At 39.4% G+C, this 15,584-nt stretch overlaps 1 protein-coding gene across 1 annotated transcript; it reads left to right on the forward strand.

Annotated features, from left to right (window-relative positions):
* The first annotated feature begins 5,339 nt into the window (after window positions 1-5,339).
* LOC132369520 (follitropin subunit beta-like) lies at window positions 5,340-13,738 on the forward strand. The gene is made up of 4 exons (XM_059929208.1): window positions 5,340-5,406; window positions 11,543-11,601; window positions 11,671-11,829; window positions 13,508-13,738. The coding sequence occupies exons 1-4, from the start codon at window positions 5,340-5,342 to the stop codon at window positions 13,736-13,738; spliced, it is 516 nt and encodes a 171-aa protein (XP_059785191.1).
* Window positions 13,739-15,584: the final 1,846 nt, after the last annotated feature.

A 15,584-nucleotide genomic window follows, 5' to 3' on the forward strand; every position in this document is an offset into this window, starting at 1 on the left:
TACTTTAATCAGCCTATCTACCTACACTTTTGGAAAACACTTTATAATTGGAGAAGTGGGGAGACTGGATTTGATCACAATCTCAACTGCCACTCAATGTATTCTTTGCCAGTGCAGAGTGACTTTTTTACAGCTTTACTGTCTCCTCATTCCAAATGCAATTTCAAAACCAGCAAAGGCAGAGCTGCCACTGCAGTTGGAGATATTCTTTATCAAATGATACAAACTTAAATGTCCCTTCCTGGTTCTTCATTTTCTCATTTCATTATCTCTACTTTCTGCCTCTGTCTCCTTCAACTGCTTGTAATCAAACCAGCCTGCATGACTGCCTCATTCTCTATCCAAATATTTCGCCACGTAAGATCCTTCTCTGAGAATTCAGGAGTAATGACCTCTCCCTATGGTAACAGGCTGCTTCTCTAAATGAAATAAAACTGGGATCCTACAGCTTTCTCTTTAGAAGGATAAGCCAACCTTATTACACTTTCTTTGTCCTATAGCAGTTTCTTCTGCCTGAAACAACTGTTCCCCCAACTCTTGGCAAAGCTAAATTACTCTTATCCCTACATTTCAACCCACATGTTACTATCTTCATGAGGCCTTTGCTGATCCCCACCCTTTCAACAACTGCCGTTCTCCCATTATCTCCTTATATGCTTCCAAAATAACTTTAGTAATTACATCATGCTTGAAAGGACTTTTTCAGTCTCTATAACCTGCCCTAGAATATAACTGCACGAGGTCAGGGACTGTGTTTATCTTATTCATCAGCTCATCAGTATCCTGAGAATATGGAACTATGCCAGGAATGTTCTAGAATGAATGGAAGGCAGAAAGGAGAGAAAGAGAGTGAAAGAGATAGGGAATGAGTGGGCCTGGCTCTGTCTTAGAGTGTTACCTTCCCCTTGAGTTCTCTGTCTTTTATCACTGCCACTGCCACTGCCACCACCATGATGCTTCTAGCAAGAGAAGGCAGGATGGTATTGTGTGGAAAGACCTAGATTTAAATTCAAGTTCTGCTATTTACTAACTCTAGGATTTGAGCAAGTTACCTAGCCTGGCTAAACATGATTCTTTGTGTAGAATATTCTTTGCAGGGTTACTGTGAGGACAAAATGAGATCATGTCTAAAAAAGTACAAGATGGTTGCTCAATAAATATTAATTATTTTCTATCTCCGCTCTCCCCCAGCCCCCATCCCAAGTGTGCTACTGTTCCTTTAACACTTTGGCTCAAGTGTGGACAAAAACATCTTCTCTTGGTCTCCTTAGCACATCCGAGACAGACTGGCACTTTACTAATTGCTAAGGGAATAACAAAAGGTAATTAAACACAGAGCAGTGGCAGTATAAAGCAGCCTGGCTTCCCCAGAACAGGGTTTAGTTTCCATTATAGTTACTTATTTTTCAGACTCAAAGGCCCTATTATATTCCAAATGGGGTTCTAAAGAGAAAGAGAATTCTACAGAGCAAACTCTTTTATTCATTCATCTCTTCATTCATTCATTCATTCATTCAGTAAAAATTGGTTGTGTCCTAGTTAGCATGGAATTGGTGCAAACCACCTGGCCTCTAGGCCATACAGCATTGTAGATAGACGGCAAAACCTTAGCTCAGAGAGAGAAAAAGAACAGCAGAAACTAATAGCAATACAAGGAAATGGGGGTAAAATTGTGGTCCTCAAGCTAGGAAGGTAGAGTTGCCAGGTTTTAAGGGGGAAAAAATCAGGATACCCAGTTAAATTTTGAAAAATAGCCCTGTCATATTCTTGCAATTTTTTGAAAAAAAAGCTCAAATCAGGATGCTCAGGATGTCCTAAAAAAGTCAATATATGATGCAAGTCAAAAAACAGACATGTCTTGTCAATACAGGATGCCTGGCAAACTTGCCCCAAGGGGAAGGGCCGATAATTAAAGGCCAAGGTCTACCCATTAACATGACATTTGAGAGGAGGTTGGATGAAGGGAGGAGCCTTCAATCACTGGCAGACCTGCTGCATGCAGAGGGACTAGGGACAGACCGCGTGGAGGACTGGAGGGGCTTGAGCACAGTGAGGAAGGGTGGTACTAGGTCCCAGACGTGGAGCTGGCAGGGCCAAAACAGAACATCAGCAGGATGGGAAAGAAGGAGAAACCTGCAGGACCAAGAAGGAGCTCAGGGAGCAGCTCAGTTACCCCCTGAAAAGGGGTGGTACTCAAAGTATTTAGCAGCTGGGAAGCAGGCACCAGAGCAATCAGAAAGGGTGCATCCTGGACTCCCTCTGCCATGCCAGGCATTAATTCTTCAGTTGCTGGACCACAGGGAGGTCCAGGAGGTCCTGGAGAGGGTCTAAGATGGCCAGGGTGCCGGTGGGAGGGGTGTGGTTATTCAGGGGGCTAAGAGCAGAACTATTTACTCCTGGGGAAAAAAAGTATTTCAGTATTTTAACAGCTAGCATAGCTGTTTCACTGTGTCCCACAGAATGGCAGACCTGCCCCAATCAGTTCTCAGAAGGGGCAACGTACCCACGAGGCTAAGGAATAGGCTTTGGCACTTATTCTGAGCCCTGATGGTTGTAGCCTGGTCCTTCTGACTATTAAACATCTGTAGAGGATGGTTGAGCTGACTTTGTGACAGGCATCTGGTATTTTTTTGGAGCTAGGGGAGAGGGTGGGATAGAGACCAGACCAAGCACACATTATACCTGTATCACCTATCTCACATCGATCTCTCCATGTGGTGAGGACGAAAGCAATGTCTCCTGGACTAGAAACTCCAGGAGGAAAGAGACTAAGATAAGTAAACACTACGATAATATCAGGTAAACTGGGGTAATAACATCAGTATGGAAGGGTTTAAGCAATCTGAAGGTCATCTGTTTACTCAGTATGCATTCATTTTTAGCACCTACCATGTGACACGCACTGTGCTGTACCCTAGGATAATAATAATTAAAAGTATTTTTAAAGTATTTTATTTAAATATTAAAATACTAATATACTAAAATACTAATACTAAAATACAAAAAAAGTATTTTATTTTTTAAAAAGGCAGTTGATGTAAAACAGACATACTGATTTTTGAATCCCACTCAAAATATTGACTATATATATATATATATATATATATATATATATATATATACATACACCCATACATACATATATGCTAAAAAATAAACTCTGTTAAAAAAACAAACAAACTTTATTTTACAAGATTCCAAAGTGAGCCATACTCATCTTCCTTGGGAAGCACTTAGTATTGCCTTGCTTGGCAACAAAAAGGGGAGCCAGGGCTTCCCTGGTGGCACAGTGGTTGAGAATCTGCCTGCCAATGCAGGGCACACGGGTTCGAGCCCTGGTCTGGGAAGATCCCACATGCCGTGGAGCAACTGGGCCTGTGAGCCACAATTACTGAGCCTGCGCGTCTGGAGCCTGTGCTCTGCAACAAGAGAGGCCGCGATAGTGAGAGGCCCGCGCACCGCGATGAAGAGTGGCCCCCGCTTGCCGCAACTAGAGAAAGCCCTCGCACAGAAACGAAAACCCAACACAGCCAAAAATAAATAAATAAATAAATAAATAAAATTTTAAAAAAAAAAAAAGGGGAGCCAGTATAACCATCAATCTGAAGTTACAATACGTATCATCTTTCCTACAGACAGAAAAACAGACAAAATTAATTCCCTTTTGGTCCTGTGATTATTGCAATGTTTACTCTGACTTACTCTCCGTGATAAGAATGAGAACTACATGGCACAGAATTTAAATGCATGAAGGCTTGCTACGTGTTTTTTTTCTACTTTGTTCACCATGCTCTAGATTTGTAAATATGTACAATTTTCTGGGCATGGGGGTGTTCCCTGGGAGTTTGGCTACCAACACAAGCCACGACATACGTCTTTACCTCAAATTAGAGATAAAACATGTATGGGCAAAAATTCTGACAGCCAAATAAATTAACTTGAAAGAAATTATTTGCTGAGTAGGTATTAAGATTTTTATTCATGGTCTATACATTTAGATATATGCTTTTCTTGGACAGTAATGATGTCTATTTCTTTAACAGATTATGTACTAAAGGGAAACCACACAACTTATTCAAATGAGGATAATCTGTAGAGTGAAAGGGGAGTTATTAATAATTATGCCACAGGGAGATCAGCTCGGTGGTTTGTGACCACCTAGAGGGGTGGGATGGGGAGGGTGAGAGGGAGGGAGACGCAAGAGGGAAGAGATATGGGAACATACATATATGTATAACTGATTCACTTTGTTGTAAAGCAGAAACTAACACACCATTGTAAACAATTATACTCCAATAAAGATGTTAAATAAATAAATAAATAAATAAATAATAATAATAATAATAATTATGCCAGGACAACAACAACAAAAACAGATGCTAACTTGCATTTATTGAATGCTTCCATTGTATACTTCTATGCTCTGCACTTGAAATACATGTCTTCATTTAATATTCAAAAACTCTCTGTGAAGGATATTATTAGACCCATTTTACAGATGGGCTGGCTGAGATTTAGACAGTTAAGACTGCTATTAAGTGGCAGAATCAGGACTTGAATCCAAGTCCATATGACTCTAAAAAACCTCACCTTAAAGAAAAAAGAAAAAAGAAAACCCACCTTCTAGCAAAGGAGAAAAACTCATAAACAAACAGTAACAGTGCAGGATGATAAGAGCTCTGACAGAGGAAAATGCAAGGTACATAGGAACCCAAAGGTGAGCCCCTGGTCCAGACTGGGGATCTTAAGAACAGGCCCTCAACACATCCCAAAGGTGGCATTTGAGCTGGGCCCTAATCCCAAATGATTCTCAAATCATTCCAAAATAACTAAGTCAGCAACTATACACACTGACTAATTTCCTTAAATATACCAGAGGCAAAGCATTTAAGAAATGATTACACCATTGGAGAATTTCAACAAATTGCCAACAAGACAGGGTAATAGGAAAAACGTAAATCTCAGTGAACAACTCAAAAGTGTAATGGGGCGCCTGGTAAACATCCCAATTATGTATTATCATACATCCTGTCATGGTGATCGATGCTACAGAATATAATTTCACTGAAATACTATCTGTCTTGTCAATAAGACAAGTTGTAGCTGCCCTCTGATGGCTGTGTGCTGCCCCAATCCTAAAGGAAAAGGAGTGGATGCTAATTCCTAGGAACGGTAAGAATGGCATAAGACACTGAGAAATAAATAGTAAGTGAAGGGCTCACCTTAAAGTGCTGCTCTTGGGTTCAGACTGTTCTCCCATTCACCAGCAGCGGATAGCCTTAAAAATAGAGTAAGTGGTAGAAGGGGTTGGTTGCTGTCAATAACTCCCAGGTACGGGGATGGCAGGACAGAGCAAAATGAGCACCAGCCTAGGTCTCCACGACCGCACTGCTCATCCCAGCTCTCGTACTGCATCGCAGTATGGTCTTGGGCAAGTTCCCTAACCTCTCTGGATCTGTTCCACCTCTATAAAAAAGAATTCAGTACCAGGAATTCATCATCTGACATCCTTTCCATCTCTAAACCATGAGCAACTCACCAGGCCAAATTCAGGGTTAGTATTAGAAGAGCCATTCACCTAAGAAAGAAACTAGAAAACCTTTGGTTCTGTGCCTAAAGATGGTCCACTCAGAGGTATCGTACTCTTTGGAAGACTATGTTTAATGACAAAGGATTAGCTTTCCACTTTTTTCCTCACAAGACTTACTAAGGCAAAATGACATCCTCTTTGATTTTTGACCTGGTTTCACATCCTTTTCAATATTAAATGAAATGATGTAACTAACATGCTCACCACAAGATCTGGCACTTATTAAATGGCTCCTTATAAATATTACTTCTTCTGCTTTCCCTAAAGGTTTTGGGTGTCGAATATTCAATTGCCTTGCTGGATTTGTGTTTTCTAAGTAGAGATTTTCTTTTTTTTTTTTTTAGTGTGATGAAGTTTTTTTGTTTTTTGGGGTTTTTTTTGTTTGTTTGTTTTTATTTGGCTGTGCCGGGTCTTAGTTGTGGCACACGGGATCTTTAGTTGTGGCATGCGGGCTCTTAGTTGCAGCATGCGGGATCTAGTTCCCTGACCAAGGATCTAACCTGGGTCCCCTACACTGGGAGCCTGGAGTCTCAACCACTGTACCACCAGGGAAGTCCCTAAGTAGAGATTTTCTAATCCCTGGTTGATACATGGAAACTTCCTCGTCAGACATCTCCACTCGGCTAAAGAGACCAACTGTGTTGCTGACTCTCAGAGGCTTGCCAACATTGTCTCCTATAAGACTCAAATAAACAGCACTCTATATCCATTCCTGAGTCCCCAGAATTTTGAGAAATAGAACGAGGAATACATCAGAAGGAATCCCACATGCCCCCCTTATTACTGAAAGAGGCTAAATTGAAACACAGCAAGGTGTGAAAAACAACACTGGTCTACTAACTCCTCTCCAAAATTAGGTGGACACCCACTGAGGCAGAGGTTGGGCTCCCCCTAGAAAAGAGGAAGCGCAGTGGAGGAATGTTCTCTGTGGGCAAGTCCATGTCTAAGGAAGGAAGGGCAGAGCCAGGTCAAGCAGACCCAGCATTTCCTTCCCCGTTTACAATCAGGTAAAACCCTCCATCATCCCAAGGGTGGAGCAGTAAAGATTTCCAGGGAGGCTAGGACAGCTCTTAAGGAAAATCCCTCCATATGGAAACCGGGAATGGAAAAAAGGCATTCTCATTCATGAAAGACTGTCCATCCAGAACATCATGGAAGAAATAAATGAAGAAACAAACTAAAAACCAGTCTCAGTTACACTAGGGAGAAAGGGTAGAAGCAGATCCAGGCAACTGAAGCCTTAACCTGACCACACAGAAGCAGTCAAGATGATCAGATCTCCATTTCAAAATCTCAAAATTTCTAAATGTGTGCCCTTCACTTCCAAAGAGAAGGGAGGCTCGGGTTAAAGTCCTGACCATTTTGAGGAGCAAGGCTGGGGTTAATTTGCTGTGGCCAGCAAAATGGAGGGAGTTGTGTTAAGGGAAACGATGTCCTCTGGGATGATCACTCGGCTGAAAAGTTACTTGACCAAACACAAGCAGGTGGCAGCCCCACTGCCCAGAAGGGGGCCAGCTGCTAATTACAACGCCTCTCTGGAGAAGTGCTTCCAACAGTATTTGAGTTGTTAGTCGATTAGGTTTCAGTTAAATCGATAAAGCCTTCAGAGTTAACTATCTAGAAGATATTGCTCCACAATTATAATGCACAGAAAAGTGTTTATTATCAGCTTTCTCTTGTTTTGGCTTAATTATTTAAGCACTTGAGATTCAGTGGCTGTCTTCCTGCTGCCCCAGAAACAATCTGAGAGGGAAACCGGCGAACATTTCAAAGAAACCAGATCTATTTCTAATGGACAAATGAATCAAATGAAAAATGGGCTTTTTCTCAATTATATTCAGGAGGAACACAATTATTCAATAAATCAATGTGCATTTAGCTTAGGACAGTAAAAGCCACAATGTACTGAGTGCTCACCATGTGTTAGGTTTGAGCCAAGTGCTTTGCCAACACTATCTTATTTAATCTTTATAATTTCCCTGAAAGATAAGTAGTATTATGCCCATTTTCAGATGTGAAAACATGTCAAGTCAGTAAGAGAAAGAGACAGGATTCAAATTCAGATCTGTTGGTGTTATGGGTTGAATTGTGTCCCCCACCAAAACTCACATATTGAAGTTCTAACCCCTGTACCTCAGAATGTGACCTTATTTGGTAACAGGGTCATTGGAGATATAACTAGTGAAGTTAAGATGAGGCCATACCGGAGTAGGGTGGGTCCCTAATCCCATATGTCTGGTGTCCTTATCAAAAGGGGAGATTTGGACACAGATGCACACAGAAAGAATGATATGTGAAGATGAAGGCAGAGATCAGGGTGATACTCTACAAACCAAGGAACTCCAAAGATTGCCAGCAAATCACCAGAAGCTAGGGGAGAAACATGGAACAGTCTTGCTCACAGTCCTTGGAAAGAACCAAATCTGCTGATTTTGGACTTCTAGCCTCCAGAACTAAGAGACAATAAATTTCTGTTAAGTCACCTGGTTTGTGGTACTTCGTTATGGCAGCTCTAGCAAACTAATATAGTTGGGTCCCCAAAATCTGTGCCTTTCTGCTGGGTCATGCTAGAGGTCTAGGTGGGCAGAGTTCCTTGCTGCTCTTGAACCAACCCATCTGGTTAGACACCCTGGACCAAGCTTTACTGCAGTTTGGACTGAGATGGTAGAGGTAATCTCTGACAACATGTCTAGTGTGGCTTCTTTCCCACCTTCCCCCAGCTTGACTATGTCTCCACCTGTCTTAGTGTTTCTGAGAAATCAATATTGCCTCACTCTTTGAGTTAGCAGACCATGTGTTGTTCACTCATTCACTAAAAAAATACTGAGCTCCTTCTTTGTTCCCACTAGTCTCTCATGGAGTTCACAGTCTAGCAGAGGAGCATGATGTCAAGAAAATTATCACACTGAAAATTATGACAGCTATACAAAAAATGCTTGTCTTAGAGACCCCTACCAAAATTGAGACTGATCTCTTCTCTGTTCCAAGCTTTACCTTGATTCTTTTTAAAAATAATAAGATAGATATGTCAGAACACCAAGAAACAGAGGCCAAAGAAAACTTAATTGTTTTATTTATTCTGTATTCAAGGCAATGATAAGCAATATTTGGCAATTATCTGCAAATTTTCTCAAATTTAATAAAAACTATAAACCTGTATATCCAAGAAGCTCACTGAAACCCAAGTAGGAAAAACCCAAAGAAAATCACACCAAGGCACATCATAAATAAGCACAAATTCAGCAAGGCAGGCTGAAAATTTATGATAAAGATAAAAATCTTTAAAGCAGTCAAAGGGAAACAAGACACATTACATAGAGAGGATAAATATATAAGACTGCAGAATCCTCATCAGAAACAATGCAAATAAAGAATATGAAGTGCTGAAACAAAACTACCAACAAACAGACTTCCTAACCTAGAATTCTATAACTAGAAAAACTTTCTTCAAAAATTAAGTTGAATTAGGACATTTTTAGTAAATTTAAGATTGAGAGAATGTATTGCCAGATAATGTGCATGACAAAGAATTTTAAAGGATGTTCATTAAGCAGAAGAAAAATAATATGTGTTAAAAAAGGTAATATATGAGTAAATATAAAAGACTTTTCTAATTTTTTAAGTGTTTAAAAAATATAATTGACTATTTAGAACAAAGATAACAACAATGTATTGAGGGTAGAATAATGTTGAAGTAAAATAAGTAACAATTACACAAAGGATGAGGGTGGAGGAAAATGAAATGTTACAAGATACATACTTTAATTATGTGTGAAGTGGAATATTACTGAGATAAAGTATGCATTTTAAACTTGAGAACAAACAAACAAATAAATAAAGCAAGCTGATAAGCCAATTGTGGAAATAAAACAAATACTAAAAAAAATAACTAATTCAAAAGAAGACAGGAAAAATGGAAAAACAAAGAATAAATGAGACAAATAACAATATGATGACCATAAACCCACGATTATCAAAAGTATATTAAATATGGGGAGGGGGTGGGGTGAGATGTGACAGGGTAAGAGAGTGTCATGGACATATATACACTACCAAATGTAAAATAGATAACTAGTGGGAAGCAGCCGCATAGCACAGGGAGATCAGCTCGGTGCTTTGTGACCACCTAGAGGGGTGGGATGGGGAGGGTGGGAGGGAGGGAGATGCAAGAGGGAAGAGAAATGGGAACATATTGTATATGTATAACTGATTCACTTTGTTATAAAGCAGAAGCTAACACACCATTGTAAGGCAATTATACTTCAATAAAGATGTTTAAAAAAAAAAAAGTATATTAAACATAAAGATTTCGAGCACTCCAATTAAAAGGCAAAGATTATCAGATGAGATTTTTTTAAAGGCAAGATTCAACTATATGCTGCCCAGATGAAATGCACTTTAAATACAAAGACACAGGATGGAAAAAGATATATTTGAAAACACTAATCATACAGTTAGAGTGACTATATTAATGCCAGGTGAAATAGAGCTCAGGAGAAGAAATATTACCATGCCTAAAGAGGAACATTTCATAAAATAAAATGGTCAATTCAGCAGGAATATGAAAAAATCCAAAATGTACATGCACCTAATAACAGAGCTTCGAAGTGCACAAAGCAAAAACTTATAGCCTTATAAGCCTTAAGGAAGAAATGGATAAAATTATGGTTGGAAATTTCAACATTCTCCTCTCAGTAATCAATAGAACAAGCAGACAGAAAATGAGAAAGTATATAGAAGAGTCAAACAACACTATCAGGTTAAATTCATCAATACCCTTAGAACATTTCACCCCAAAACAGCAGAATGCACATTCTTTACAAATGCACACAAATGTTCAACAAAACAATCCATAGGCTGGGATATAACATATATCTCAAAAGGTTTAAAATGATAGAAATTACATAAAGTGTGTTTTCTAAGCACAATGGAATTAAATAATCAATAACCAAAATATCATGAAAATCCCTTCAAATATGGAAATTAAACAACATGCTTCCAAATGACCCATGGGTCAAAGAAGAAAGCAAGAGAGAAATTAGAAAATATATTTAACTGAATAATGACAACTCAACATGAATTAAGATTTGGGGATGAATCTAAAGCAAACTTACAGGGAAATTTGTAGTCTTAAATGTTTTGGGTTTTTTTTTTTTTTGGCTGTGCCATGCAGCATGAGGATCTTAGTTCAACAACCAGAGATCAAACATGTGCCCCCTGCATTGGGAGCACGGAGTCTTAATGACTGGACCGCCAGGGAAGTCCCTTAAATGCTTATATTAAGGTAATCCTCTGTGACATTTTTTTTAATTGAAGTATAGTTGCTGTACAATATTATATAAGTTTCAGGTGTACAATATAGTGATTCACAAGTTTTAAAGGTTATACTCCACTTATAAAATACTGGCCATATTCCCTGTTGTACAATATATCCTTGTACGTTATTTTATACCTAATAGTTTGTACCTCTTATTCCCCTACCCCTATATTGCCCCTCCCCTCTTCCCTCTCCCCACTGGTAACCACTAATTTGTTCTCTATATCTGTGAGTCTGCTTCTTTTTTTATTATATTCACTAGTTTGTTGTATTTTTTAGATCCCACAAATAAGTGATATCATATAGTATTTGTCTTTCTCTGTCTGATTTATTTCACTTAGCATAATGCCCTCCAAGTCCATCCATGTTACTGCAAATGGCAAAATTTCGTTCTTTTTGAGGCTGAGTAGTATTCCATTGTGTGTGTGTGTGTATGCCACATCTTTATCCATTCGTCTGTTGATGGACACAGGTTGTTTCCATATCTTGGCAATTGTAAATTGCCAACATAGGGGTGCATGTATCTTTTTGAATTAGTGTTTTTGTTTTTTTCAGATATATACCCTGTGACATCTTAATCCTTAAAAAATTATATGAGGATTTCTGACCTGTACTGTGTTTCTCTTGTGTTAAAGAGTGCTTGCTGAAGCTGAATGTGACGGTGGAGTTTGGGGAGCAGGTTTACTTCAGTTCAGTTTGACTGGGTCAAAGTCCATGACAGTTAAAATACTTTGGGTGTCTAATTGTTTGCTTCCCAACCCAGGATGAAGTCAGTAGTTTTTGCTTCCTTTTCTGTTGTTGGAGAGCAATGTGCTGCAGTAGCTGTGAGCTAACCAACATCATCATCACAGTAGAGAAAGAGGAATGTGGTCTCTGTAATAGAATCAACACCACGTGGTGTGCGGGCTACTGCTGTACCCAGGTAGGTACTTTGCTTTGAAGGAAGTGAGAGTGCTGAGGGTCTGGATGAGGCAGGCTTCATTTATTCCCAATTTGTCAATATTTTGTCTCTTCTGAGTAACGGCCACGAGCCCTTTAGTCAACACTGTCTGTGTTGTGATTGAGGTAATTTACCATGATATCATTTAGATGTTTGGGTTTGGATTTAATTTGGGTAAAACAAATTCGGGACAGCTCAGATTGATGTAAATGAATGCTTCAGTAATGTGCCAACTCTGCATTTTAAAAGAGCATTTTTCTGCTAGCTTTACCTATTGAGGGATAAACATGGGCATGAGTACATATCTATATTTAATCATGGAATTTTGCCAATAGTCTTAAAAAGCCAATTGCAATAATAAAAGGCATACCTCTGCAACAGGAATAGTAATAACATTCATTTTAAAGCCAAATAAAAAATGCAAGCAGCCAATTATAAAATTCATTTTATTGACCCATCTTTAATACAATACCAACGAGCAGCCTGAGAGCAATCAATGCCTGTACACTAGAACCAAAATGAATCATCAAACCCACACCCTTCTTTATGCTGTTAAGAAAATCAAGGAATAGAGGTATTAAACCATTTGTCTACAGTCTCACAGCTTCTTCAAAATAAACCAGTTAAAGGGGAAAGTGTTTCTTTGCCATTTTTCTTGTACCTGGCTGTGCAGAAGTTTGATAAACTGAAATTGAAAGTGGCTGCTTTTTAATGAAAATACTTTGTTTGATATTAAATGAATTGATCAATAAAACTCAACTTACTGCATTTGGGTGAGATATAGACCCAGTGGCCAGCTAGGGAAATGAATTAACCCCCAGTCCCCTTTCTCCCTCAAAGCCACTTATTTTCTCATTGGGCAAGTAGAAGAGTGAAATATATTTGGCCTGATTTAGATGTTCTGATAGTGAAACTGTATCATATACTTTTGGATTAAGAACCCCACAAAGGGTTATCCATGTACAATGCTTGGTGTCAGTCGATTTATCTCTTGTAAAAATAAAATACAGTGTGTATGTGTGTGAAAAAAAAAAAAAAAAAAAAAAAAAGAACCCCACAAAGGTACAGAATTTAAGGCAGTGGCAAGGAAGAATCTAAAAGGCAATAGAATATCCAGAATCCAATATGAGAATTCCCAAACACTTTAGGCAAAATATCAATAATTTAGCTTACGGCTCTTATTCCTCTCTTAAATATACACAGAAAAGAGTACTTGGAAATATTTTTCTTTCCAAGTGCTATGTTTTTACCTGTCATTAATATAGCTTAAGATTACGAGGTACAAAAAAAAAAAAAAAAACACTCATCCTTAAATTGCAAAGGTCATATCTTCTAAAGATACCCTTTATCTTTACATGTTTTTATGCCATACAAATTCAAAGGTTTTATAGAGTTTCAGAAATATTAAATATGTGGGTACTCTCATGGTAGAGAGAAAAGAGACAATTATATTTTCTATAACACTTCCAGGACAGTTCAGAAAAGTGGTATAAATGTTCCTTTATGAGGTCAACTTTCCTGTGCTTAAGTATCCTAGAAGCTGATCTTCTGAGAGCAAATATTAGAGCAAGCAGTATTAAATCCCTGTCTTATATTGACTAAGCCAAACAGAAGCTTGCAGAATATTGTAACCTAACTTTCTCTCTCTTAAACCACTCAGGATCTAGTGTACAAGGATCCAGCCAGGCCCAACATCCAGAAAACATGTACCTTCAAGGAGCTGGTGTACGAGACGGTCAAAGTGCCTGGCTGTGCTCACCACACAGACTCCCTGTATACGTACCCAGTAGCCTCTGAATGTCACTGTGGCAAGTGTGACAGCGACAGCACTGACTGCACCGTGCGAGGCCTGGGGCCCAGCTACTGCTCCTTCAGTGAAATCAAAGAATAAAGAGCAGTGGACACTTTGAGCTGCCTACCCTTGACCTGAAGGACCAAGACATCCAAGACGTCTGTGTGTACATGCGCCCAGGCTGCAAACCACTGTGGGAGACCCCACTGATCCCTGCTCTCCTGCAGAAGCGAGCTCCAGGAATGGAGAGTGTTGGGGCCTGGGGCCTGTCACCACTCAACCCTATATTCCTAGTTCTGGGCTCTGTCAGTTTCATTCAACTTGAATGCAGGGGCTGTAAGCTGTTTCCCATTTTTAATAGACTTAGAGGTCCTCTAGAGCAACCCTGTCATTTTACAGACGAGAAAACCTAGACTTAGGAGAAGGAAGTCTCAAGATGATGGAGTAGGAGAACTAAATGGAACGCAATCTCCTGTAAGATATATGGCCTGCAAGAGCAGAGCCGGTATCGCTTTAGTGTCACGGAGCAGGTACCTAACTCTATGTCTAATTGTTTCGTTATTAAGAGGAGAGTCAGGAAGGTAGGGATACTAAATCAAGACTATCCACTTTATTGCCAGCCTATGCAGGTGCTACAACAGTTCCACCTCACCTGTGTTTTCTGGCAGAGAAGTTGTTGACTTGAGAAGGTGGGAGCAGGTGTGGGAGGGTGGTAAGCTGGGAAACAGTGCAACCATTCACAATTTGCAGCCTTAAAAACCACATCTTAATTTTTATTTCAAATTTGAATTAAGAGCCAAGATGAGGGGGCTTCTCTGGTGGCACAGTGGTCGAGAATCTGCCTGCCAATGCAGGGGACACGGGTTCGAGCCCTGGTCTGGGAAGATCCCACATGCCACGGAGCAACTGGGCCCGTGAGCCACAACTACTGAGGCTGCGTGTCTGGAGCCTGTGCTCCGCAACAAGAGGGGCCGCAATAGTGAGAGGCCCGCGCACCGCGATGAAGAGTGGCCCCCGCTCGCCGCCACTAGAGAAAGCCCTCACACAGAAACGAAGACCCAACACAGCCAAAAATAAATAAATTAATTAAAAAAAAAAAAAAAAAAAAGAGCCAAGATGAGAACTATGAATTTGGGTCTGTGGAAATTCAGTTGCAAGATCAACAAATATCCTTTCCTAACTTGCTAGCCCCTATGTACTTTGCCACTTAAATAAACTTGATCAAGAACTTCCAGCCTTCTCAAAGCTTCCCCTCAGGCAATAAGGCATATCACTTGTCACTCACTGCTGTGCCACCTGTATCAGAAATCTCCTCCATTGCTGGGATGGGAACCTTGAAGTCCACGTGACAGCACTTTAGGCAACTTAACAGGCTACATTTAACTTACTTGCCAATTAACTTTTCAGAGAAATAGTTCTCTTAGAAAGAGTTGGCAGTCTAGAGAGAATAGCTGTATTTTCTGGGCTCTCTCTACATTTGCTTTATCACTTGACTACATGTTCTCCCAAATCTATGATTTCTTTCAAAAGGGTGCACTCTGAAAATGCTTTGTGACTTAAACTACTTTTAAAGATAATAACTTTTTTTTTTACCTGAATATTGAAACATACTTAAAAATCAAAAATGTTGTCTAACAAAGGCACAACTTTGGATTTTTCCATGCTCTTGAACTACTTGCTCATGACACATACATGTGTATTTTCATAATATAAGTGGTGACATTACTAGAAATCTATTTTTAAATGCTTCTATAAATATCACCTGTGCTTACTGTTCACTTGGGAATATCCATAAGAATTTTGTTGGATTTTAGTGTTCTTTTTTCCCTAAAATAGACCTTCTGTCATTTCTTGTATCATCAATTTCCTAATTTATTCCTACTCTTAACCCCCAGTCTACACTAAAATTGATTTATTCCCAGAAAGCTCTTAGCATGTCTTATCT

Source organism: Balaenoptera ricei, chromosome 8, assembly GCF_028023285.1.
Source record: "Balaenoptera ricei isolate mBalRic1 chromosome 8, mBalRic1.hap2, whole genome shotgun sequence".
Classification (NCBI taxonomy): Eukaryota; Metazoa; Chordata; class Mammalia; order Artiodactyla; family Balaenopteridae; genus Balaenoptera; species Balaenoptera ricei.

Coding starts and splice junctions, on each gene's coding strand:
- LOC132369520 (XM_059929208.1), top strand. CDS start 5,340: ATGGCAGGACAGAGCAAAATGAGCACCAGCCTAGGTCTCCACGACCGC. Junction 5,407..11,542: donor CACTGCTCATCCCAGCTCTC/GTACTGCATCGC, acceptor CTTGTGTTAAAG/AGTGCTTGCTGAAGCTGAAT. Junction 11,602..11,670: donor AGCAGGTTTACTTCAGTTCA/GTTTGACTGGGT, acceptor TTCCCAACCCAG/GATGAAGTCAGTAGTTTTTG.